This window comes from Natrix helvetica, assembly GCF_964273705.1.
Source record: "Natrix helvetica genome assembly, chromosome: 4".
Lineage (NCBI taxonomy): Eukaryota > Metazoa > Chordata > Lepidosauria > Squamata > Natricidae > Natrix > Natrix helvetica.
Window position 1 is genome coordinate 127,628,183 of NC_138550.1, and position 25,425 is coordinate 127,653,607.

A 25,425-nucleotide genomic window follows, 5' to 3' on the forward strand; every position below is an offset into this window, starting at 1 on the left:
GATTAGCAGGATTATGCATAATTGAAAGTAGTGATGTATAAACATAAATAGTTGGTAAATTGTTTTATACTGTAAAAATAATCAGAATGAGATAAGTGATTATATAAAGGTATATTGTTATTAAACAGACAATCAAGAATGCAAGGGAATTAGGTTTGTTGAAAGGAAAGAAATATTAACTATAATTTAATATATGATGTACAATGAAAGTGAGGTACCTAGTCATATTAGATGGAAAATTTGTGATTGTATATGTAATTGAAAATATGGATGCACAAAAGCTTGTAACCAAACAACATGCTGTATATAAAAGAAGAGAATTTTTTGTTGTCTTGTATGTTCTTGTATGTGTCTATCCTCTACCACCATTTACCATTTACCATCTTCGCCTTTCCCCCTACCATCTGGGACATCTAATCATGGCTTGCTCTCCCCCCCCTTTTCTCTCCAAGTTCGGAGTACCACCTGGACATTGAAAAAAAAAAATCTTCTGCCCTCCATTGAGACTCTAGCCCACTGGTTTTCAACTATTAACTTTATATCATCTGCACCCCTACCTTATCGGGATGGTCAACAACATACCAATCTACTCGAGGACAGACCTGTTTCGCCTGCGGGAGGCCCCTCTCTCGCAGGTATGGCCCTTGGCTCTTTCAAGGGCCAGCCTTGATGACGGGTTCGTGAACCCCGAGAGGTGGAAGAAGAGGAAGCTGAGGGGCTTTTTAGTAAAATGTTTTATACTGTTTTTAGGGGGTCCCAGGGTGGGGGGGAGGGTTAATCAGACCGGGAGGACGGCCAGAGCCGGACAGACGGGTGAGTCTAGGAAGGACGGGGATGCGGTGGAGGGGGGGAATATAAAGGTCACGATAGCAGAGGGTTGTCCTATTACAACGGTCGCGGGGAGGAGGGGATGCGAGGACAGGATAAGATCCCAAGGTCGGTTGGGAGACCGTGGCTGCTGGTTACGCCCGGTCGCTTGTACCAACCCCTGCAGCCTAGGTGGACAGGTGCTACAGAGCCAGGGCCTGCGGCTGATGCTTTGCAACGCAAGGTCTGTCATCAACAAGGCCCCCCTCATTAATGAGTTGATCTCAGAGGGGGAGCTAGACCTTGCAGGGTTAACGGAGACCTGGTTGGGCCACGAGGGTGGTTTACCCCTCGTGGAAATGTGCCCACCGGGTTTTCGAGCATTCCATCAGCCTCGGGCCCTGGGTAAGGGTGGTGGGGTGGCGGTGGTTATGCGGGAATGTTTAGAGCCGAGGGAGTTCACTGTTCCTCAGATACCCGGGTGTGAGTCCCTTGGTGTGAGTTGGGGCCCAGGGAGGCAGTGGGGCTTGCTGATTGTATACTTGGCTCCTCGCTATGCATCAGCAGCCCTGCCCGAGCTCCTCGAGCTAATCTCAGCGACGGCAGTTGAGACTCCCAGACTTCTGGTCATGGGGGACTTCAACTTGCCGTCAACGGGAGCGGCTTCCGAGGTGGCTCGGGAGTTCATGGCTTCCATGACGGCCATGGACCTGACCCAATTAGTTCAGGGCCCCACTCACGAAGGGGGCCACACACTGGACCTCATTTTTGTATCTGAACAGTGGACGAGTGATCTGGGAATAGGGGATTTAGTTATCACGCCCCTGTCATGGTCAGACCACTCATCCCTCCGGCTGGACTTCCCTGGCGCTATCCCCCACCGCGAGGAGGCGGAACCAGACTCTATAAACTGGTACCGCCCCAGGCACCTGATGGAATCTGACAGATTCCTGACGGAGCTTGGGCCAATACCTGTAGCCTTGTCCCGCTCCCGTTCCGAGGACCTAGTGACTGCCTGGAATAGGGCGACGACTGGGGCCTTGGACCGGGTTGCGCCGTTGCGACCTCTCCTGCGGCATCGACCCACCCGGGCTCCTTGGTTCACTGAGGAGCTCAGGGTGATGAAGCGCCACAGGAGACGTCTAGAGAGCAGGTGGAGATCCTCGCGCTCCGAATCTGACCGAACACAGGTAAGAGCCTATTTGCGGACTTACCTTGTGGCAATAAGAGCGGCCAAACGTGGACATTGTGCTGCTCTTATTGCGTCCGCGGATAACCGCCCTGCCGCCCTGTTTAGGGTGACTCGCTCCCTCTTATCGCAGGGGGCGCGGGAGACACCCTTACAGGGTAGAGCAGAGGAGTTTGGGGAATATCTTCAGGACAAAATCGATCAGATCCGGAGCGGGTGGACCTCCGTCAGTGGACCAGACGAGCCGCCAACAGCGAGTCTTGAGAGACCATTCTGGGAGGAGTTTGACTCTGTTGCCCCCGAGGATTTGGACAGGCTGCGTGGACGGCTGCGACCCACCACTTGTTTAACGGACCCGTGCCCCTCCTGGCTGGTACTGGCAGCCTGGGAGGTGACACGAGGCTGGCTCCTGGGCCTGGTGAGCGCCTCACTGAGCGAGGGATACTTACCAACCGCCTTGAAAGAGGCGGTGGTGAGACCCTTGCTCAAGAGGCCTGCGCTCGACCCAACGGAGCTAGCTAACTATCGTCCAGTCTCCAACCTTCCCTTCCTGGCGAAGGTTGTCGAGAATGTGGTGGCGCAGCAGCTCCCGCGACACCTAGACGAATCCGACTATCTAGACCCACGCCAGTCCGGCTTCCGACCCGGGCACAGCACTGAGACAGCCTTGGTCGCGTTGGTCGATGATCTCTGGAGGGCCAGAGATAGGGGCTGCTCCTCTATCCTGGTCCTATTAGACCTCTCGGCGGCTTTTGATACCATCGACCATGGTATCCTATTACGCCGGTTGGAGGGGATGGGAGTCGGAGGCACCGTTTTGCGGTGGTTCGGCTCCTACCTCTCCGACCGGAAGCAATGTGTGTTGACAGGGGGGCAGAGATCGTCCCTGAGGCCACTCACTTGTGGGGTGCCACAGGGGTCGGTCCTCTCGCCTCTCCTGTTCAACGCATATGTGAAGCCGCTGGGTGAGATCATCCGTGGTTTTGGGGTTGAGTACCATCTCTACGCTGATGATACTCAGCTGTATATTTCAACCCCAAACCACCCCAACAAGGCTGTCGAAGTGATGTCCCGGTGTTTGGAAGCCGTCGGGGTCTGGATGGGGGACAACAGACTTAAACTCAACCCCTCCAAGACCGAGTGGCTGTGGTTACCGGCGCCTCGGTTCAGCCAGCTGACTCCATCGCTGGCCATAGGGGGCGAACAATTGTCCCCTGTGGAGCGGGCACGCAATTTGGGCGTCCTCCTTGATGCCCGGCTGTCAATGGAGGACCATGTGGCAGCCGTGGCGAGGGGGGCGTTCCACCAGGTTCGCCTGGTGCGCCAATTGCGCCCCCTACTGGACCGGAGTGCCCTGCGCACGGTCACTCATGCGCTGGTGACGTCTCGCCTGGACTACTGCAATGCTCTCTACATGGGGCTTCCCTTGGGACGCATCCGGAGACTGCAGCTAGTTCAGAACGCAGCCGCGCGGGTTATTATGGGAAGTACACGTTACTCCCACGTAACACCTCTCCTGCGCGAGCTGCACTGGCTACCTGTGGCCTTTCGGGTGCGTTTCAAGGTATTGATCACCATCTTTAAAGCGCTCCATGGCAGTGGGCCTAGTTACCTGCAGGATCGCATCCTACCACACACGTCCCTGCGGCCTATCCGCTCACACAGAGAGGGGCTCCTCCTGGTGCCGTCTGCTGGTCAATGCCAGCGGGCGACACCTAGGAGTAGATCCTTCTCTGTGATGGGCCCAACCCTCTGGAATGACCTCCCCCCTGACATTCGAACTACCACCGACCTCCGTTCCTTCCGGCAAAAGTTAAAGACTCACCTATTTCAATTAGCTGGCCTGGCACTTTCTTAGTTTTACCTCCCGGGGATTTATTCATTTTAATTGGGTTTGGGGTTTTAAAAGTTTTTATTATACTACATATTATATTTAATATTTATTATTCCATGTACAGTCTGCAACCTCCTCCACCTACCTACTTATTTAATTATTTAACTGTTTTGCATGTATTTTATAACGTATTTTAGTGACTGTACACCGCCCCGAGTCCCTTTCGGGAGAGGGGGCGGTCTATAAATATGAATAATAATAATAATAATAAAAGTTTAAAAAAAATTTTTTTTTTTAAAAAGAAAGTTCAAAGCATTCTTAAAGATCCATCTCATCCTGGGCACCCTTTTTTTTAACTACAACCATCTGGCAGACGGTACAGGATAATAAAAACAAGGACAAATAGGCTGGAAAACAGCTTCTATACCAGGGCAAGTAACTATATTGAATTCTATGGTATAATGCAATATTAATGCAATATAGGGGTTTCAATTTCAGTTATATGGCATGTGAAGGATGTGTGTTTATGTTTTTATTTTTATAATTATAATGTGTACACTGAAGATGGCATTTAATTTTGTGTACAATGTGCAATGACAATAAAGTAAAGAAAATGAAACTAAACTAAACTGAATACCAGGAACAAGTTACAATGGAAGATACAAATCCATGAAAAGATATACAATCAGGGGTGGGTTCCAGATTCTTTTATTGCCAGTTCGGCCAGGGATGTGCTTCATGCACACACATACTTTGCATGCTTGATGAGTGATACACGCGCATGCACAGAAGCAAAAACCAAAAAACTAGTTCGTATGCATGGGTGGTTGAGTTATTACCTACTCAGCTGAACTGGTCCAAACCAGTAGGAACCTACCTCTGTATACAAAGATGTTGATGGAAGAATTAATATATATTTCAGCAGAATTGTAGTCAAGAACCCTGATCCAATCTCAGATAGGAATTTGTGTTTTGAACCAGATAGGTTCAAGAAGTTTCTTACATTGATGTGTTCAAAACTCCATATGGGCTTCCAAGAACCAGTCTTTTCTCTTTCATTTTTTTACACAGCATTCCACACTTATGTGTGCATATTCTTTTCTATATGCTGATGCATATCTGGACCTACTTCTGGAGAATACAGCATCCAAAAGCTCCATTCAGTGCTTCTGGAACCTGTGAGAACTCATTCCCAAGTCAATAGTAAAACTGAGTTCTCACCAGGCCCTGATTTTGCACATGCACAGGGCTATGACACATTTGAAGCTAGCTATCACTCCTAGTACTCAAGAAGAAGAAAACTCATTACAACAGTGGAAAATATATGCAGCTCTGATTTGAATTGTTTGATTCTTGATTTTTCTGAACTTGCTTTTCATTTTGAAGACATTTTGTTACTGGCTAGGTAACATCATCAGTGCAAAGGAAAGTGATATTTGCAGGCTGTTCATATATGGCAGCTTGTCCTATCAGTCTTGATTGGAGTATTATTTTTTCCTTGATTACTCTTTTGATTGCAAACAGGTAGATGACTGGCAGGTAGAAAACTGGCAGAACATATGCATGAATATGGCAGTCAGAAAACATAATGAAAATACTTTAATTTCACAACACATTGACAAATTCCAGCAGAATTTCAACTGGAAAACCATAGACTTAATCAAGGTAGATCCAAAAGTATAATACAATTTCTAACACCTTGGCACTCTGACAAATCAGCTAGTAACAAAAAAACGAGATGAGCTCTATCTAGAAATCATTCAAAAAAGGTAGCAATTAAAGGTCAGAGAAACAACCAAACAACCTTAAGTACAATGATCCTCATCACACCATCACTTGTTAACCCACATTCAGATAAGCAGGAACAATCAAGAAAGAAACAATGCCCAGTTGAAAGAGCATTCAATGAAACAATACAGCAGTCAAGAGTGATTGGACAAGGTACCATATCTAAACAGTCAGAAAACTTCACTCCCCTATACTGTGTACTGATGAAGTTACCTAGCCTGGTTATTAAATATCTGCAAGAAGAAAAAGAAGATCAAAGAAGATCTCACTAGTCAGAGGAACATGAAAGCTATTATTTTGGAAGGACCCAGCTCCACAAAGTTTGATAATTGATGATTTCTGCTATAATGAGCTAAGCATCTCTGCATCTTTTAAAACAAAAACTTCATAGGGGTCAAAGCACTGTAAAGAGGGGTCCCAAAACTTGTCAAACAACTACGAAGCACATCTTTTTGAATTGTTAAAGCAGCTGCATTTGTTACAAGTCTCAGGTGACTATGATAGAAATTGTTTTTTGTCATCTTCAATAATACAATAGCAGAGTTGGAAGGGACCTTGGAGGTCTTCTTATCCAACCCCTTGCCTAGGCAGGAAACCCTATACCATTTCAGGTAAGAAGTGAAGTAATCACATGTGCATATGTATGTGGAAAAGTTAGAAGCAGCTTCAGAGCAGAGCTAAAACTTTGCAGTGATGTAGCTGTTTTAATGATTCAAAAAGAAACATTTCATACCCATTTCCACGCATTGCAGTTTATGCTTTTCATGCAATCTTTTCACAGCCTTAATATTTGAAAATGCTTGCTTACAATGAGAAGGAAGAAAATTGCCATATGATTGACCTTTAATAAAATAATTTATTTAAAATATGTATGTTCACACTGCGCTTATTTTGAGTTCACTGCATTAAGAAAATGCACTCAAATCAGAGATGGGCAAGCAGGCCTCTGTTCATAAACTGAAAGGAGTTTTCTGAGCACTCAGACAAAATATTTGAGAGGCCTTGAGCATAGAAGGCTACTTATCCAGTTAGGTTACTTTCTTTGGTTAGACCTGATGTTTAGAGCATAATTTTCTACTGGGGATAATTGAGTCTGTAATCCATTCCCATCACAAGAATCACTGACACATTTTTGCTACTAGTGTCCTTCTCCAATTTCTATTTCTTACTATAAAGGAGGTTTTTCCTGCAGTGGGAAAAACAAGGCAGAGAATGCTTGGGCAGGACCATTTATTCATATATTAGATTTTTACCTTACTTTTATAGCTTTATAAGTTACTCAAGGTGGCAAACATACATAATACTTCCTCCCCCTCCTCCTATTTTCCTCAAAACAACCACTTTGTGAAATGGATTGGGTTGAGAAAGTGTGACTGGCCCAAGATCACCTATCTCGCTTTCATGCCTAAAGCAGTGTGGGAAGAAAGTGACTTCAGTACCCATTATGACATATTCTATGTCACCTTTGTTGTACACATCATCCACTAACCTTGGCTATGTTTGAGCTCAATAAATCCCAGGTCATAAAACAAAGAACTACTTAAGTTTTTCTGCTCATACGGCCTCTTGGGCTGAACTGGCTGAGTGCATCTCCCTTAAGATATTAGCAACTCAATCAAAACCCATAGAAAATATTTTAGGGCATGTAAATCCTTTACACAGAGAAAGAGTTTGCAATTGGCCAAAGGTTGAAAGCCCATTGAGCTAAACATTGCTTTTAAGAATAAACAAAGGATCCCTTCTTCTGTGGGACTACCACTTCTAACTACAATGTTAAGGGGGGGGGCTGCAAACTCAGCAGGATGCCTAATTGAGCATCCCCCTTTTGGCTATCCAGCAAATTACAGTTTCCAATCATTTCTACTGGGCAGGATCTGTTCTTGGAAGGAACAAAGGGAAGGTATAAAGGTAAATACTTGAGAACTGTCCTGTATTGAGAATTGTTGTATTGCAGGCTATGTTGGGAAAAAAAAAAAACCTGACCCATCAAAATAAACTGATCCATCCTGTATATTCATAAGATGACCTGGGCTAGATTTGAACCCAGAACAGGAAGAGTAGAACTCAGAATTTCCTGCCCCAAAGGTGTTTTTAAAAAGACAACAGGACTTTCTTGATTTTTCTTGAAGATGCTTCACTTCTAATCCAAGAAACTTCTTCAGTTCTTGTTGGATGAGAAATGAAACATCTTCGAGAAAGGCCAGTTGCTTTTTTTAAAAGTACCTTTGGGACAACCATGACCTGGATGACGGACAACCTCCATAGAGATTCAGAGTCTCTTAGTTCTGGGTCAGCACCCTAACCACTAAATCAAACTACATATTTCAGTTTAGTCTATGGTAGTCTTCCATATAGCTGTAACAGCAGTGGTAATTGGATGGTATCTCATAGGAAGAAGAAGGTGTCTTCCAACTGAATGTTACAAGCTTTTAGGTCATTTCAACAATTAGTGCTTGAATTACACTACTTGCCCTGAATTGTTCATTATATGCATTATCTCCTTGCACCAGCGTATTCAAACCTGATGTAACTAAGCAGATGCTTCAAAGGTCCTTCATAGAGTCATATGTCAAAGTACCCTTAAAGTGCCCTTAAAGTAATGGATTGTAGCAAATTAGATGGGTTAGCATTACATTTAGTCATTGAAGTTCTGCCACAAACTTTGCAACTAAAATCTGCTTCAAATGAAAGTGAAATATCCCCATTTATTCACTTTTATATATGCCCATATCCCATTTTCAATGAAGGGTCACAAAGAACATTAACAATTATAATAAAAAGTTATTTTCCTTAAGGGGTTGTATTACTAGTCAATCATGTTTTCCAGATGTTTAGATCATTAAGGGGCCTTTTAATCTCAATATTGCATTGCCATCTGTTCCACTCCTTACCCAATGAGAATCAGAAAATGGGTTTAGCAAATATTTGAAAAGGTATATAGAATAGCAATTAATATAAAAATTATACACACACACACACACACACATTTTAAAGAATAGGAAGATAGCAGTGTTTTAGGTAGACAAATATTTATTTGGAAAGGGTGTTTTTTAAAAAAATTGTTATAGCACAGTTTGTGCTATAACGAGGAACAGAACATCACTAAAATGCATGTCCCTCGTTTACCAAAGTTAGCATATAATTTGAAAAGGATCAGTTGCACTGAGGAGTTTATATTGTGTTCCAAAATCATTGCTTGCATGGCAAAAGCCATTTAGTGTCAAAATATCAGAGAGCTTCTGTTGGGAGATTTTTTAAATTGTCTATGTGAAATTTATCATGCATTAGAAAGATTGTCTTTCCTCTTTCATTCCCCAATGCATGTAATAACATTTCACCTCATAATGCTTGCATTTTCTGTCCTGACTTGATTAAAATGAGCCCTAAGGAAGGTGTTGACTCAGTGACTACACATTTGGGAGCCTGTGCAGAGATCATTATGTTTCATGGTGTGGTGGGCACAGGGTCAGAGAAGGGGGTCTTTTAAGCTAACTCACCCTTGATTCCTCTTGAACGGGTACGTAGCTTTTTATCTTCTCCATCGGCATCCATCTGCAAGAAAACAGGAAGCATTCAATTAAATATGTTTACCACTGAAGACAGTTTTGATGTTTTACAAATGAAGGATTTATTAATCTGTTGTAACTTAGTTAAAAAGTCATCCATGAATGACTTTCAGTGACAGTTCAGAATAGTATTTCTTTAATATGCTCTCAACACAACTGCCAATGAGCTACAAATGACTAGTAATTTAAGGATTTACATTCTAATTGCAATCAAGAAATTTTGTGTATGTACTCAGATGACAACTCCCTCTAGCCTAGAACATAGCCTAGAACGTTTTTTCCCTCCCCAATAAATGTTTCCATCAAGATTCAAGCAGGGCATGAAGGCTTCTGTTTATTGGTGCCTTCCAGGAAGTGGCATACAGTAACAAACTGCATGCAAATATTGAAGTTTCATTAATCTATCATAATCATTATTACCAAGAGATGTGTCACTACATGAATTTGTCTAATGTCCTTTTAAATTTATGGAGGGATGAATTGTATGGCAACAAATTTCATACATTTCTTTTGTTTGGAAAAGGCAATTTTTTGTCTGCCCTAAATTGACACTCATATCAATTTTGTTTAAAATTATAGGAGAATAGTTTAAGTTTAAAGTTATAGGAGAAGAGAAAAGGATAACAAGCTATTTTCTTAGCAGTACTGTGAATTATTGGATAGGTTCTTGGTACCCATTAAGAAAATGGTCTTATGAGATTCAGCAACCAGAATCAGGTACATTATATCCCTAGAAACATGTACTGTATGTTGGTACAATTTGGAAACATGCTGAAATGTTTATAAATTTAACACTGTATATGAAAATCTATGTCCATACTACTAGATAACACATTAATTATTTTATGTTGTTATATTTGTGATATTTCTCACATTGTAATTAAATTATTTTCATATTTCTGTACACCAGAGGTGATTTCCTACTAGTTCAACTAAACCAGTAGTAATTTGGCAGCCTGGGTTGCTGGACTCATGCATGCCACGCCCCTGAACCGGTTCTCCTCCGGCGGCCGCCATCTTGATTTTTGGTTCTTCACATGCACAGAACAATTTTCATTGAAGAAATGTATTTTTTGTTCCTTTTCTAACATTTTGTGCATGCACAGATCTTTTTAAATGCAAATGTGCATGCCGAACCCGCAATAATGCCGGCAGCAACCCAGCCATGCTGTACACCCTCTAGAAACCCAGAACTGACAGAAAATAAGCAAGTATTTTAAATAAACCTTTTAAAGAAAGAAATGTGAAAAAATATCCTAAGCCACAATGTAATACACATAGTTTTTTTTTTAAAAAAATATCTTTCACGTTCTTCTTTTTCAAGACTATTTTATTATTTACATTGTTTAGATTTGTGTTCTGCTTTTTTCCTCTGGGATTTCAAGTTAATGTATGAATTTCTGGTTCCTTTTGATTATTCCCACAATAACAACTCTGCAAAATAAACAAGATCCTGATTGATTCCTAATTATCCAGTGTTCTTCATTGACAAAGATTTAAACCTAAGCCCTAGACCACCACCCTTATATCTCATAGATTTTAGATTTGTTTTGTGGGAGATGCTAAGTCTATTGTGACAATCACTATTGTAACTATTCTGGTGGTATGTTGTGGATTTGGAACATATCTTGGCACTGGAGGTATGTCTCACACAATTGGGATATGATCATTAAATTCATCATAACTTTGTGGTCTATGATTAATTCACAGAATTTTAATAAAGCAGTGTATTCTTGTAGAATTATGCCATGAAAATTGGTCCGGCTTCTGGTGACATCTCATCAGTATAGTTTCAAACAATCATAGCTTCAACTGAAACAAATATATTCAAACTATATAATTCAGAGTATATTATTTGATATAAATTTCTTTGGATAGACTGATATAGAAACCACAACCAAGCAGGGCTGATTTTGATCCTATTGCCTCCCTACAGTTACCCAGGAAGTTATGAATAAAAACATTCTGTCAATTATATGTCATGCCATTTTATTATATTTGAAAACTCTTAACATTTTTCTGTAAAGTAAAAACATTAGCTTTTATTTACAGTATGAAGAAATCCACTATCCAGTTAGAAATGGGAGGAAAAAAATTCCTCCATCATTATTGGTGATAAACAAAATTTCAGACTGACAATGAAAGCAGGAGGAGCAGCTGTTCTTAAATTGTGTGTATGATTGTGTGTTTTCCACTTAAACAGAGGAAGGAAATGTGAGGGCTTTCATCCTGGATCTGAACAAGAAGAAGGGACAAAAAAGTAATTGGAGGTTTTGAGCAAAAGAGCTAATTAAATTCTGAAAAATACAAAGGAACCACATTTTTGAGATGATGAAATGTTTGCTTATTGAATTAAGATCTGGTAGTATAGATTTTGAAATTAGTAAATTAGGCACATATGCAACGGATTTATTCATATGACTTTTTTTAAGGGCAGCTACCCTGTTCATTGCTCCTTTGATAAAAATAAAATTCTGCACAATTTTCATGATTTGTTACATTTAGAAATAAACATTTTTTTTAGTTTGCTAAGAATATTTTTATACAGAGTAGAGCACAATAAAGATGCAGGAAGCCTTCTGAATTTTCTGATCTCATCCAGCCTACCAAGACCTCAGGACTGGGGCCACACTCTGCCATGAACCACAGAAACCTCTGTACACTCTGTGGATTAACCTGAAACACCGAAATATATTTTGCAACAAAGATATTATACAACAATTATGTATTGTATATTATTTGTTATAAAAAATTCTAAATTTTAAGAGAAGGCTGGTGTCTCCAGATGTGTTGGGATTATAGTCTTCAATTCAACACAAATTAAAGGCTGGGGGAAACTGTCTGACATTTATTTTCTTCACCCATCTGTAATTAAAAAGCTAGGAAATGTTTGTGCTCCAAAACTATGCATTTAGTTTATTATTATGAATTGTAGCCTATAATGATTGCAGTTAAGCATAACTAAGAAACTTGACTATTGGATGGTAAAACAATTGCAGATTGAAATAATTCTGATTTTGAGTTATTGTGCTTTATGTACTAATTGATCTCTGTTAAAAGGACTGATTAATAGCAATAACAATCTGATGCTCAAACCTGCTCAAATCATATACATTATCTGGTTTGGATTTACTATTTTGTGTATTATTTAATTTGAAGCTCAAGTTGGTTTACACGAGTACCCTACTTTATTTTATCTCCATAACAAAAGAACAATTATATGCCATAAAGTTGGTATCAACTCTTAGGGATATAGATGGATTTTATGTCTTTATGATATAAAATCCCATTCCTATTTTTCCAATAATGCACTCCTCGACACTCTGAGTCCATCCACTTTGCTGCTGGTCATCCTTTTTTTTCCTTTCACCTTTTTCAGAATTATAGACTTATCAAGTCTTTGCATAAATCTTTGCATAATGTGTCCAAAACATGATAATTTGAGCATCATGAATTGTCTCTCAAGTGGTAACTCTGGATTTCATTTGTTTCATGATTCTTTATTTTGCTTCTTTTTCCATTCATGATATGGTATCTCAGGAATGTTTTCCAATATCAAAGTTCAAAATCATTGATTGTCTTTCTATTTCTTTTCAGAGTCTGACTTTCACATTCATAGAGCAGAGAAAACCAGTACTTGCATAATTCTGATTTAATTGGCATTTGCAGCTTCTTTTCCAATACATTCATTGCTATTGTACTAACACTTAGTTTGTGGTACATTTCTCGACTTCCAGTTCTTTTATTAGATTTTTAAAAGTAGAAGGTATCCATCATTTAATATGTTCATTGTTATTTCAAATGTTGGTTACTTTACTTATTATTAGTTTGGTCTTTGCATTTAATCATAGTCTCATTTTATGTGTACTCCTTGACTCATATTACTAGAGCTTCAGATAATTTGCATGAGGACAATGAGATGTTGTGGGATTCCCATTTTCATAAGCACATTGCATAGCTTGGCATGGTTAACACAAATGAAGGGTGTTTCTAGCAGCAATTGAATTACACTGGTGCACATTTTATGGCCATGTAGCTTCAGAGTTTGGTTGCTTGCTCTTTGGCAATTTCTTTTCACATGCATTCTTCACAAACTCCACACTTCCTCTGGTTCCCTATCAATGAAATTCAGGACATCAAAGCCATTCCTGCGGCCCATCTTGAAAATTGTGAATATATCTCAAGATCCTATCATGAAAACTAATTGGCTTTCTTCTTTCAAGCCTTTTCAGCTTGACTAGGAAGTTGCACATGAGCAATCTGTGATCTGTTCCACAATCAGTTCCTTATTATATATTTGCTGTTGCAATCGATATTTGATCATTGTTTGCATTGTAGTCAAGAACTGTCCTTACTCATACTTCCTGACTATAAAAGCAATGCCATTCCTTCTTTCATGTGTCCTAAATGTTAAAAACTTTTCTGACTGAAAGAGACCACTTCCACTCAGTTCAGTTATCTGATGAAGTTGTCAAAGTATAGTCAATGCATTTTATCTTTCAAAGTACGAAGTACTGAGCTGACCTATGTTTATGTTCTTTGTATTTCATGTTCCCATTCTAATTCTCTGTCTTTTCAGTTTTGGCTTTTCTTGTCTTGTTATGGTAACAGCCATTATATAGCCTGAAGACTAATCTAGCTATGTCATAAACACCAATATAATATGTCAAATGATTCTCAATGATTCCTTGAAAGTATGTTGAAGGCTCATTATCTACCAGTATATTATCATATGAAGAACGGTTGCAGGAACTAGGTATGTCTAGCTTAAGAGAAAGAAGGACTAGGGGAGACATGATAGCAGTGTTCCAATATCTCAGGGGTTGCTACAAAGAAGAGGGAGTCAAGCTATTCTCCAAGGCACTTGTGGACAGAACAAGAAGCAATGGGTGGAAACTAATCAAGGAGAGAAGCAACTTAGAACTGAGGAGAAACTTCCTGACAGTTAGAACAATTAATCAGTGGAACAGCTTGCCTCCAGAAGTTGTGAATGCCCCAACACTGGAAGTCTTTAAGAAGATGTTGGATAGCCATTTGTCTGGAACGGTATAGGGTTTCCTGCCTAGGCAGGGGGTTGGACTAGAAGACCTCCAAGGTCCCTTCCAACTCTACTATTGTATTGTATCAATCATTTTATATGTATATCTACATGGTTTTCTTGGTAAAGTACAAAAGTGATTTACCCTTGCTTTCTCCTGCACATAAAATTATACCTTTGCCATTAGCACTAAAATGATAATCCACTCCCATCATGTTCTATGTCACTGTTGCCCAATATTGGTGCCACCTTGCTTTAGTTAGAATGACTTTTATGCTTTGGCTCATCTGGTTGGTCTTATAAATTCTTCATTATCCTTCCCAGGAGCATACAGACACATGCACATATATACTGTCATGATGAAGTCAATACAGTAGGATTTGAGAGGGAATCAAAGCATTATATGATCCAAAACAGTTAATTCTCTATAGCAAGTTCAGTCCATTTAATTTAGAAAGGAGGTAACTTCTGCTGAGTTAATAAATGATGTGAATAGAATTTATCCATTAATCTTGCATATTTGTATTACTTAATCTGCATTTCCATTCCCAGCAATTTTTTTAAGATTGCATATTTACTGCAATCAAATATTAGAGAATTCAAGGAACTTTTTAATTCGCATATATTCACACAAATCAGTCTTTTTCAGTATTATGACTATAAATGCAACCAACTTCAAAATGTAACAAGAATTTGAGTGTCTCTGTTCCCCACCACAGCTAATATTACAGAAGGCTATATGAGATATGTAACATATGGTGCATGATATATGACCTAAATAGCTCTTTATAGGAATAAACAAGCAGTCAAACAGTTGAACCGATTTTTGTAAACGTTATGCAAATACTTGAATAAGTCTGTTTCTTTGGTTTTGGTCTTGCATAATCTGAAATTAGAAATGTGTTTGTGTGTGGGGGAGTCTGTGTGTGGGTGTGGGTGTTGGCAATGAAGGATAATGGAGGATAATAGAAAATGCTCCATAGAAAATGGCTATCCATGTAGATAATTAAAAATAAAGTGTTTGATCAGAAAGAAAACTTCTCTGTTGCTTGCTGCCATTCAAACCTTAGATGGGGTAGCTTGCAGTGTGATTGCAATAGTAATGGGAAATGTGGCTCTGTTCTCTGATGCTGAGTCGTGATTGAAGGCACTGACCTGCCATAGACTTATAATAGGGGAGCAGGTGTGGCAATGATGGACTTTAATTTCCTTTAATAAACCTTTTATGTGCCACACTTTTACTGCCATTCCATGCTCTCCAAGGTCCTGCACATAATAGGTTCATTACTTTTGATTACTATAGTCTATTGAGACAAACAACTCCAGATCACACTATATATTATGTGCAGTTAAACCAATACAGACTATTTATCCAATGTGCTGTATTTCACCTGCAACTCTGCTGAAAAAATTAACAGCCCCTCTTAGAAGCTAAAACTATTATTATTTTTAAAAGCAGTTAGAATTCCATCCTCATCATTTCATAATAAACGCTACACCAATCACTGCAATTCTTTTTTTAATTGTGAAACAAAAAAAAGTGCAGGGAATTCTGGCTCTTTTTAAGCAGCATTTATTTGAGTTTTTATTTGGTCATGAATATTTAAATACCACACAGTGGCTGCAAAACACTAGCCAAATCAATATAGGTGATTTTTTTTCTATTGATTTTCTTTCTTTAGGAAAATCATTTGAATTTATGACAGATGTTTAAACAGATTAAGATTAATCTGGCTAGGCCTATTTAGTATGATGAACATAGCACTGTAAACCCATCATCATGGGCTGAGGGTGTCTGCCGCATATAAAGTAGTCCACAGAAAACTCAAATCACCCTCCCCTTCCCCCAACATCCATCCTCAAAAAGCTGGAGTTATTTACTATGTCCCAATGCAGCGCGGTTTTCCATTCATTCAATGGCATATTTTAAAGAGTTGTGATGCAAAGTTGAGCAATTACTGCCATTCTCTTCAAAAGTCTACTTGAACTCTTTGGTAGAGCCTTGTTTTATGACACATTGCTAAATATTAAGTAGCCCTTTCTTAATAAGAAAAATTGAAATAAATCAACTGGCTATTTAACTAAAGTAATTGAATAAAGAGTATACTCATGTTGTGGTAAAAATATATATGTCAAAATGGAGGCTGAAATGGTACAATCAAAGTCCCAACTCATTTATCTGATGCACATAAAAAACAGGTGGAGCTTCATTCACATTATCACAGCCCACCATCTTGTTTTTTTTAAATCACATTTTGCAGACCTCCTACTTTGGGGCATGGTACCCGGGCAGCCTTTTATTAACTCAGGCAATACTACATTAAAAAAAAAATAATATAGCATCCTTTCTCCTTTGAAACATACCACATTTTTCAGTATGCAGCAACAACAAATAAGAAGCAGCAGAATATCACCATAATCCAGCAGATCACATTTACTTTCAATTGCTGAACACTAAAAGATAAATATTACTATATCCTTTCTTAATTCTACTTGGGCGCTGAACAGCTACCTAGTTCAATTTTTCCAACCTGGTGCCCACTATGAAATGTAGTGTCTTCATTATACTGCTGTTTTTGCATCAGGCTTTCCTATTGTTTTTCATGCATTGTCTTTTATTGTAAAGCCACTCAGAGATAATGTTAAATGGGGTATCATACAAATCTGAACAACAACAACACTAGTCAGTGTGATTATTGGAAGTTGAGGAAGTCACAACAAATCTGGAGAACAATTAATTAAGAAATCAGTCAACCTGATATGATTATTTTTCTGAACTCTAGAAGCATTGACACTACTAAAGTCAAAATGTTTGATGTTTCCTTAAATAGCTTGTACATATTTTAAGTTTCTGAGCATAATGAACTGAAATAAACATTCCTAAAATAATGTTCTATAATTGTAAAACAAATAATAACATTTATAGATTGGACAAATGAAACAGCAATTACATCTACCCTGTGCATATACCTGGAAATTCAGTTTTTCCCAGCCTTGTTAGCCTTTTGCAAGGCACTGAAGACCTAACTGTTTCCCTAGATGTCTGGATCAAGAGGTTAAGTTAGTATTGATGCATTTTCTTTTCTTTCTTTTTATTTACTTTTCTGTCTTTTGGGGGGGGGATCAGTGGGGTTATTATTATTTACTCTTGCATGTCATTTATTTTACATTGTAGCCTTGAGTTTTATTTCTGTACATTATCCAAGTCACCTGTATAAGATGGAATGTAAGTATGATTGGTCACATCAAATATATCAGCCATATAATCAATTGATAAGCTCGTTTGATTCCAGTGGAATTATTTTATAAGATATATAACATGCTCTCCATTGCATGTTATATGTATGCTCAAATTTATATTTGTCAGCAGTTTGAGATAGGTCAAACAGAGCCTGAATAGAGCCAAATTGGTGTAGGTAGCAGGCTAGAAACAGTAAGTTCTAGTCCTGCCTTAGTCTCCCTCTCTTAGTCCTAAGAAGGAAGCAAAGTCAAACCACTTCTGAAAAATCTTGTCAAGAAAACTTCAGTCTAGTCCAGACAGTTGCCAGAAGTTAAAAACTGACTCTAAGGCACACAAATGCAGGTACACATACACAGACCCTGAAGATATTCCAGCATGCTATTTGATTGTTGTAGGGCAAGTGTCAAACTCGTGTCATCACGATGGTGTCACGTGATGTATCTGGACTTTTTCCCCTTCATGGGTGTGGCCAGCATGTAAAATATCCAGCCCATGGATCAGGAGTTTGACTATCATGTTATAGGGTATTAAAGCAAACTCACAAAAGACTCTCCAAATTTCTCTTTGTCCCACCTTATTTAAAGCAGAATTGAGTTTCTTTCTTATTCTTGCTTTAAGTCTGTGTAATCTTTTTTGTAAATCACTCTGATAGTTCTTTCATACCTTTTTCAAAGCCCTGTCTCAATTGCTTTATACCATCAGATCAACAAGACTCCTTCTGTATGTTTTCAATTCATCCGATCATAGAGAACATATATCCTTTCTCTACTGTACCAGTAGTATAGATTTTTACTGACATTGCAGCTTATTCTTATTCTTGGTCTTTAATTTTCCATGTGTATAGTGTTTGATTAATTGACTCTAACAGAACATCAAACATCTGCAGTTTGAAAAGAAACAGCTTGGTGATAAGAAGGCTGAAGAGTTATGGCCATGCAGTTCCATCCTTTTGTTTTCTCATGCCTCTTTGGTACATATACGTAATAATCTACTAAAAGCTTGCTTACTTCACCCACACCCAGACACAGAGAGAATGCATGTGGTTACCCATTGCACAAAAGTAACTCTGAATGGCATAGAAAAGTTGGAAACAATTTAGTAACACAACAATGATCCCATTTCATAAAAAGATAAAATAAGCCAGCATAAACTCACCTAACCCAACCCAAATGCCTGAAGGAACATCCAGGTTTTTGATCTCTTACAAAAAGCTAAGAGGGTTGGGGATCATCCAAATGAAACAATAACGTATCACAAAGAAGTAAAAGTTCCAACTAGTTCCTTCCTCTATTTGACCAAACTTCGTTCAATATGTAATAGTTTGAATCTGCATTCTTTTGAACTTCATTTTAAGAATTGTAGGGGGGGGGGAAGCACAGTGAAATAAGCTGAACTATTTCATTCTAACCATAAGTTAAAAAACAGATAAGCATTTCTTATTTTTAATGTAATGGCATGATTTTAAAAAGTTTCTTTGACATCATTAAAAATAACAGACTTGAAATTTGAAAAGTAAAGGAAGTGGGAGGAAGAAATTTTGTTAGGCTTAAAAGATAAGAAGCACTATTGCTTATATATTACTTTTATGTGGAGTTTACATTGTAATTCCCAATATCCTACTAAAAGCTGCCATCTTAAGTACACTTATTGGGATGCATATTTCACCCACAGACATAAAATATGTGATTTAATCAAGAGTTCCTTTAAGTACGTGTTCACACAATAGAGCATTATAGTTCATTTGACTAATGATTTTCATTTTAATAATGCCTTCAAAGAGCTTTTATATTCACTAGTGACAGGCAATGTTTTATGTGATCTTAAAATGAAAATATTATGCTTTGCCCTTAGTTTCTGGGAGCAACATTTTTTAATATTTTGGAGTAAAATGCAATGAGATCATATGCAATTAAGGAAAAAAGTATATAGCAAAGCAAACCCCTCATAAATTCTGCAAAGTAACCAATATTTTCATATTAGACAGTAAGTGTATCACTATGTATATATGAGTGAGTATATGAACGAACAAAAACACTCATGGTTTTGTGTACAAATAACTTTTGACATATCTATTTTAAACTTCAATACTTCAATACTGAACTAAGTTTAACTTAACAGAATTAAGTATACATGATTTTGGTACCACTCAATTTAATTGTCCAACTTTTAAACCTGAAACATTTCCCAGTTTTAATCTGCATAATCAAAACACAGACCCAAGTAAACTGCACATTTGATTGAGCTCTTGTTTAGCTTTCTGTTTGCAGGGAGCATTTTATAGAAGTACATATAGGAGTACATATACTGTATGCATCAAAAGTGATCCTCCAAACTTTTGCCCATCTTGTTATAAATGTTAGACGTTCACAAAAAAGTTGCAAGCATCAGCTGAATGATTTTGTTCTCCATGCCTGAAAACAAAGGAGTTCGAACTGTCTCCTGCCCTCCATCATGTTCCCAAATCAAATTGGTTGCTTTTATAAAATGAAAATGACGATTGTGATCCGAACCTTAAAATGAGCCTTGCAATTTGAAGCCCTTGCTTGCAATTGATAAAATGAATGGATCCCGATTCCCTAACATTAAAGCATTTTCATGAATAAAACGGCCTTAAGTGAAATTTGCAATATGTTTATGTTTTTAGTTTATTAAATTTGTTTGCTGCCCATCTTGCCCTAGGACAACTTTGGAAGGCTTACAAGGTTAAAAGCAATAAAACTGTACAGGTGTGTGTCTATCTGCGTGTATGTATATGTGTATATGTTCACAAGAAACATACAAAAATATAAATAAAAACAATACAATAACCCATAATAAAACAAAATATATATTATGATTAAAATGATGGTAAAATATGGGAAGGGAGGAAACAAGGTAAGCAAATGGGGAGATGGAGTCTGCCATTGGTCCATCAATCACCTCCAGCATGATACTCTCCCATTGGGACCCCAAGCCAAATGGCAGTGACAGGTCTTCAGGCCTTACAGAAGGTCAGGAGAAATGGGGCAAATCTCACCTAGGGGAGGAGGGCAAGATGTTCCAAAGAGTAGAAGCCATGTTTAGAAGTAATATATACAAATGGTATTGGGTTTCCAAGGCTTTTTACCCTTTATTAACCAGCATTTGGGCCAAATTGCATCCTGTTTACATATAAGCATTTTGAAGCTGGATAATTCTGATAATTTTAATAATTGATATAAACACATAGCTTAATTGGAACCAAATAACAGAAACAACACGAGATGAAACTCATATCATTAGTTTTTTTCAGTTTATTCTCTCTCTAGGTAGGATCTGCGGCATTCTCATAAATCGTCTGGGACAATTCAGAAACCATCATTGGGAAAACTAAGTCATTTGATCTTCTGAAATCAGCATATTGAGTTGAACAATTATGATAAATGTTTCTTTGACTGAGATAGCTCGAATCTAAATATTACTAAATTTGGATCAGCTCAATGATGTGGTAAGAGGACCTTAAATACTTACAGGTGGTCCTCAGTTATCAGCTATCCTGTTTAGTCACCATTCAAAATTATAACAGCACTGAGAAATATACCCTAACCTAACTATCTGTATTACCTGTAGCAGAATGCTTTGTCTTCCAAAATATTTCTAGAGAAATAAATAAAGTTAAAAGTAGGGGTCATTTCCATTAGGTAAGCTTCCATTTAATGAAAAGGCAGTCTATAGTTGCTTAACTATATTTCATAATATTTTCCTATGTGATTAGACTACTTTTTGAAAAACAGAACAACGGTAAAATAAAGCAGATAGTTGCTGATTCTGTTCCTTTTCTCCAGATCTGAAACACAAGACATACCCGTGTGTGTGTGTGTGTGTGTGTGTGTGTGTGTGTGTTGCCTGAACACAATTATTTTAATCTTTCCCTCTATCATCTTTGAGCATAACTGCAACTTGATCTGGGAATAAAACTGTTACCTGTAATTTTTCCTCCAAGGCAAAAAAACAACTTTGTGTAAAATCCTGATTAGAATAGGGTGACTGCAGTGCTTAAATACCTTGTATTTAATACAGTTTCTAGTTTCACCATCATTCAAATATGGGCTCCAATTTGTTTTTTAAAGTTTTGTGTCCGACTGGGATTGAGATTATACAAACAATTTTTTGTGTGGTGAATAACATGACTTGATTGATTGGAGCAGATAAGAATTATTTAGGAACCATGCAACCTATTCTTCCGTGTAACATAAAAATATGAAAGTAAATAATAAGCAAAATAATAAATATCTGATCACAATCCCTCTTGATTTCTATTTCTTCTTCCTTTATAAATTTCCACTTGATATTATAGCTATACTGCTGCTTTACTATAAGAAAGTTGATAATCTGGTGTCCATTTACACTTGGAAAGGAAGAAAATCAAATTGATGGATTGCTATCTCAAATGACTCTTCGGGTTACAGAAGAGGCCAAGGATTATGTTTACGGCAGAAAATCCTAACGTTAGAATAATAAATGTATGTCCACATAGAGATTATAACATTGTAACTTAGTATAAAACAAATTCCTAGGAGTTTTCTAGGTTGGGAATAAATTTGCCCATTACTATTGGCTTTCTTGGTAAGCAAGATGTCAATTTCATTATGCTTTATAAAATGTAGATTGAAAGAAAATTATAACCAGCAGAAAAGAATAAAGCTAGTTAAATAAATTTTATAAGAACTCTTGAACTAATTAAACTAATTACAATTGGATAAATATTAAATTTCATATTTTACACACATATACATGTTACAGAATTAAAATGTGGATAATAATAATTTTGAGGTTAAGGAAGAACAATATCACATTATGAGATATTAGCAGATACTTATTAATAATGAAAGAAAATAAAAAGTCAGTTTGGAATGTTACTTTGGAATATTATCTGTATTTGTTTTCTTTTTTAAATCAGCTATACATCAACAGCATCAACGCTGTAATTAGAGTATTTTCTCTGATGCTTTGTAGCTTTCAGGATTTTGAAAGCTGCTTTTGCACACAGTATTATCCATATGATCATTAATGCTGTTGCACCCTCAAAATGAAAAATAAATGATATGAATCTGACTACTGTACCAATATTCCTGTTCTTCAAAGCTAGAATAGACAAGTTTAAAAGCTAAACCTAAATCAGAAAGAGTTTTAATTTGAGACTATGCACCATGTAATCCTTTCTATGATAGCATGGTAAAATAGCATGTCTATTTTCGAAAAGGAATCTAAAATTCAAAACTGGATTAACAGTGGAATACATGTTATACCAGAGACAAGCTTGGATGACTCTTTAATGAGGATGATTTATTTTGATTCTCCGTTCTGATTTTGGAGTTGTCACTGCTGTTGTATACCTCGTCCACGCAACTTTGCACAACTGGCAGGACTGAATATAAACCAAAGCCATATGTTTATGTCCTTTTGCCAAACGATTACAGCAAATAGTTCTATTATTCCCTTAGGTAACTCATGTGTGCCAAGGATTTCTATTAGTCTGCTTTACCAAGGCATCAGAGGGTAAAGTCACAGCTTTATGAAATGGGGGTGGGGTGGGGGCAGGTACTAACTTTATATCTTCAGAATAAATATGCACAAATCTTATGCTCTTTAGAAAAAAATATTTTTTGTAAGAAAAAATAAGGGGTTTTATTGTACAAGGATATCAGTTTTCTGGATAATTCATTGCAACTACAAAATTTAAAAAGAAAGAAAAGTGATTGTTAATACAATGGCAGAGTATAAATAGTATAAAAGAACTTTTAGTTTGAAAGAATAAAAGCTCCAATGTACTGTGATGGAAGTATGTAATGAATGTTTTGCACAATATTTATTTTTAATACGAAGGCATACATGTGTATGTGAAAATATCATTGCTGCTTGCCTCATCTGAAAGTGAAAAAAAAATAGAAGCACCATTCCCTTATTTAAAAGATGCTTTGGGAATTAACTAATTATATTGTCTGAATAAATCAAAAGTTTTAAAATCCAAACAAAATGTCCAAATGAAACAAGTTTGACAAATGAGATAACATACTTTCCACTCAAAACTAAACACCAAAAATGTTATCCCACCTTTGTTTGCTTCGGAGTAAAATTATGTGCAAATTCCAAATGACCAAATCCGTCTCTTGGACCAAAATGTCTTGTCTGACTTAACAGATAATCCCAAAATTCAATCTCTGTAAGAAAGAATGCAAGGTTTACAAATTGTTACTGAAATTGAATTTGGACAATGACTATGTGAAGCATTGCATGATTCAATGGCCAAAGAATTTGGAGTATAATATAATGCTTGAACAATGGGAAAACATGTGGACGAAGGGTTGAAAGCTTACATTAAACTATTATCTAAAAGAAATTGTTTATAAAGTGATGCATAGTTGGTATTAAACACCCCCCAAAATTGTCATAGATATGCAAAGTGATTTCAAATGTATGTTAGAAATGTAAATGCAAAGAAGGAACTTTTCACCATTTTGATGGAGTTCTGATAAGTAAAGAAATACAATAAAAATTATATTTTACTGCAGAAGATTTTTAAAAAATGAATATATAATTAAGGTAGAGACTTTTCTTTTAAGTTTAATGAACAAAGAATTTGGGGGTGGCGGGGGGAAGAAATCTGGAACCTTGTTGCTATACATATTGACAGCAGCAAGAATGCTTTATGGCTAGAGAGAAGTTCCCTGAAGATGGGCTCCAGTATGAGTCCGAAAGCTCAGAAGACAAAACCTCTGGTCCTGGTAACCAACCCAGATTGGACCCTGCAGAATGCTTCATGCACAAAAATGGAAAGATATTCTAATTTCCACAATGGATGAATGGGTAAAAGAACTGATGGAACTAACACTGATGGCTAAATTCACTGCCCTAACCAAATAAAGTAATACATCTAACATTTGGATTTTGTACTTGAGATGGAGGGGAAAAAATGAAACTTTGGATTTTGCTAATCCAAAGAGAATATATATTTACATACGTTTATCATTTGGTGTTATCATTTGAAAATTCAAAGGAAACTGTACCCAATCTATATTATGAATTACATTGTAATTCCATGTATGTATGTCAATAAATATAATAAATAGACAACTTCGTTTGGAGATGAATTACACAGATCTTTATTTAACTATGTAATTTGTAGTTTTACTTAAGTACAATATCAGCAATGTGAACTAAAGATGAGAAGATTCAAATCAGGGAGACTTTGTGTGTTTTCAGGCCATATCATGTGCCATATCATAAAAAGTTATCTTCAGTAAAGAAACATGGGCATCCATATCAAGTAAAGCTTTTCCAAATCATGTGATTTTATGTCATATGCAGGTTACACCCCTTATATTTTTAATTCCATGCATATGCTTTGCTCATGCACGGGGATTGCACACATGCACCCAGCTTAGAAAATGTGGCTAAATAGGACAGCATAGTGCGAGGGTGGGTGGGCGGTGGGCAGGTCTTCACTACCAGTTCACCCAAACCAGTCCGAACCGGCTGAATACCACCACTGGTCATGATACAAGTAAAACAAAGAGTAGAATTTGCATTGCAGTATTACATGATTTGTTATTATTTGTGTGAATATAAATATATGAGAATAATATATCTACTATGCTTTCTCAGACAAAAGGACAGTATAAACATTGTGGAAAAATATAATGGGGGAAAAAACAGAGTTGTACATCTATTCTAAAGCTTTATTTCAAAAACATATTCCAACCACTCTTCGAGGATCAATACATTTCTAATATACTTGGAAAGTACTGTAGAAATTTCATCATTGTTATTGTAATATTGAATAGCTTTAGATATGGGACACTTATAAGTCAATAATTATATGATATAAATGTAGGAAACACAATGGGTTTGCTAATGGTTTTCTCCAGCTGAAAGAACTGCAAGGGTTTAATTCTTACCCTGATATCTGTTTATAATTTAAGCAAAGTGTAAAATATAAGAAAA

The 25,425-nt window shown here is 37.5% G+C and overlaps 1 protein-coding gene across 1 annotated transcript in view; it reads right to left on the minus strand.

The window, feature by feature from the left end:
* The window catches only part of ST18 (ST18 C2H2C-type zinc finger transcription factor), a 243,741-nt gene that overhangs the window by 99,558 nt on the left and 118,758 nt on the right, over window positions 1-25,425 (minus strand). Inside the window, exon 3 of the mRNA XM_081950317.1 lies at window positions 9,116-9,170. Coding sequence (XP_081806443.1) covers window positions 9,116-9,170 — 55 coding nt within the window. The remainder of the gene's footprint in view (window positions 1-9,115; window positions 9,171-25,425) is intronic.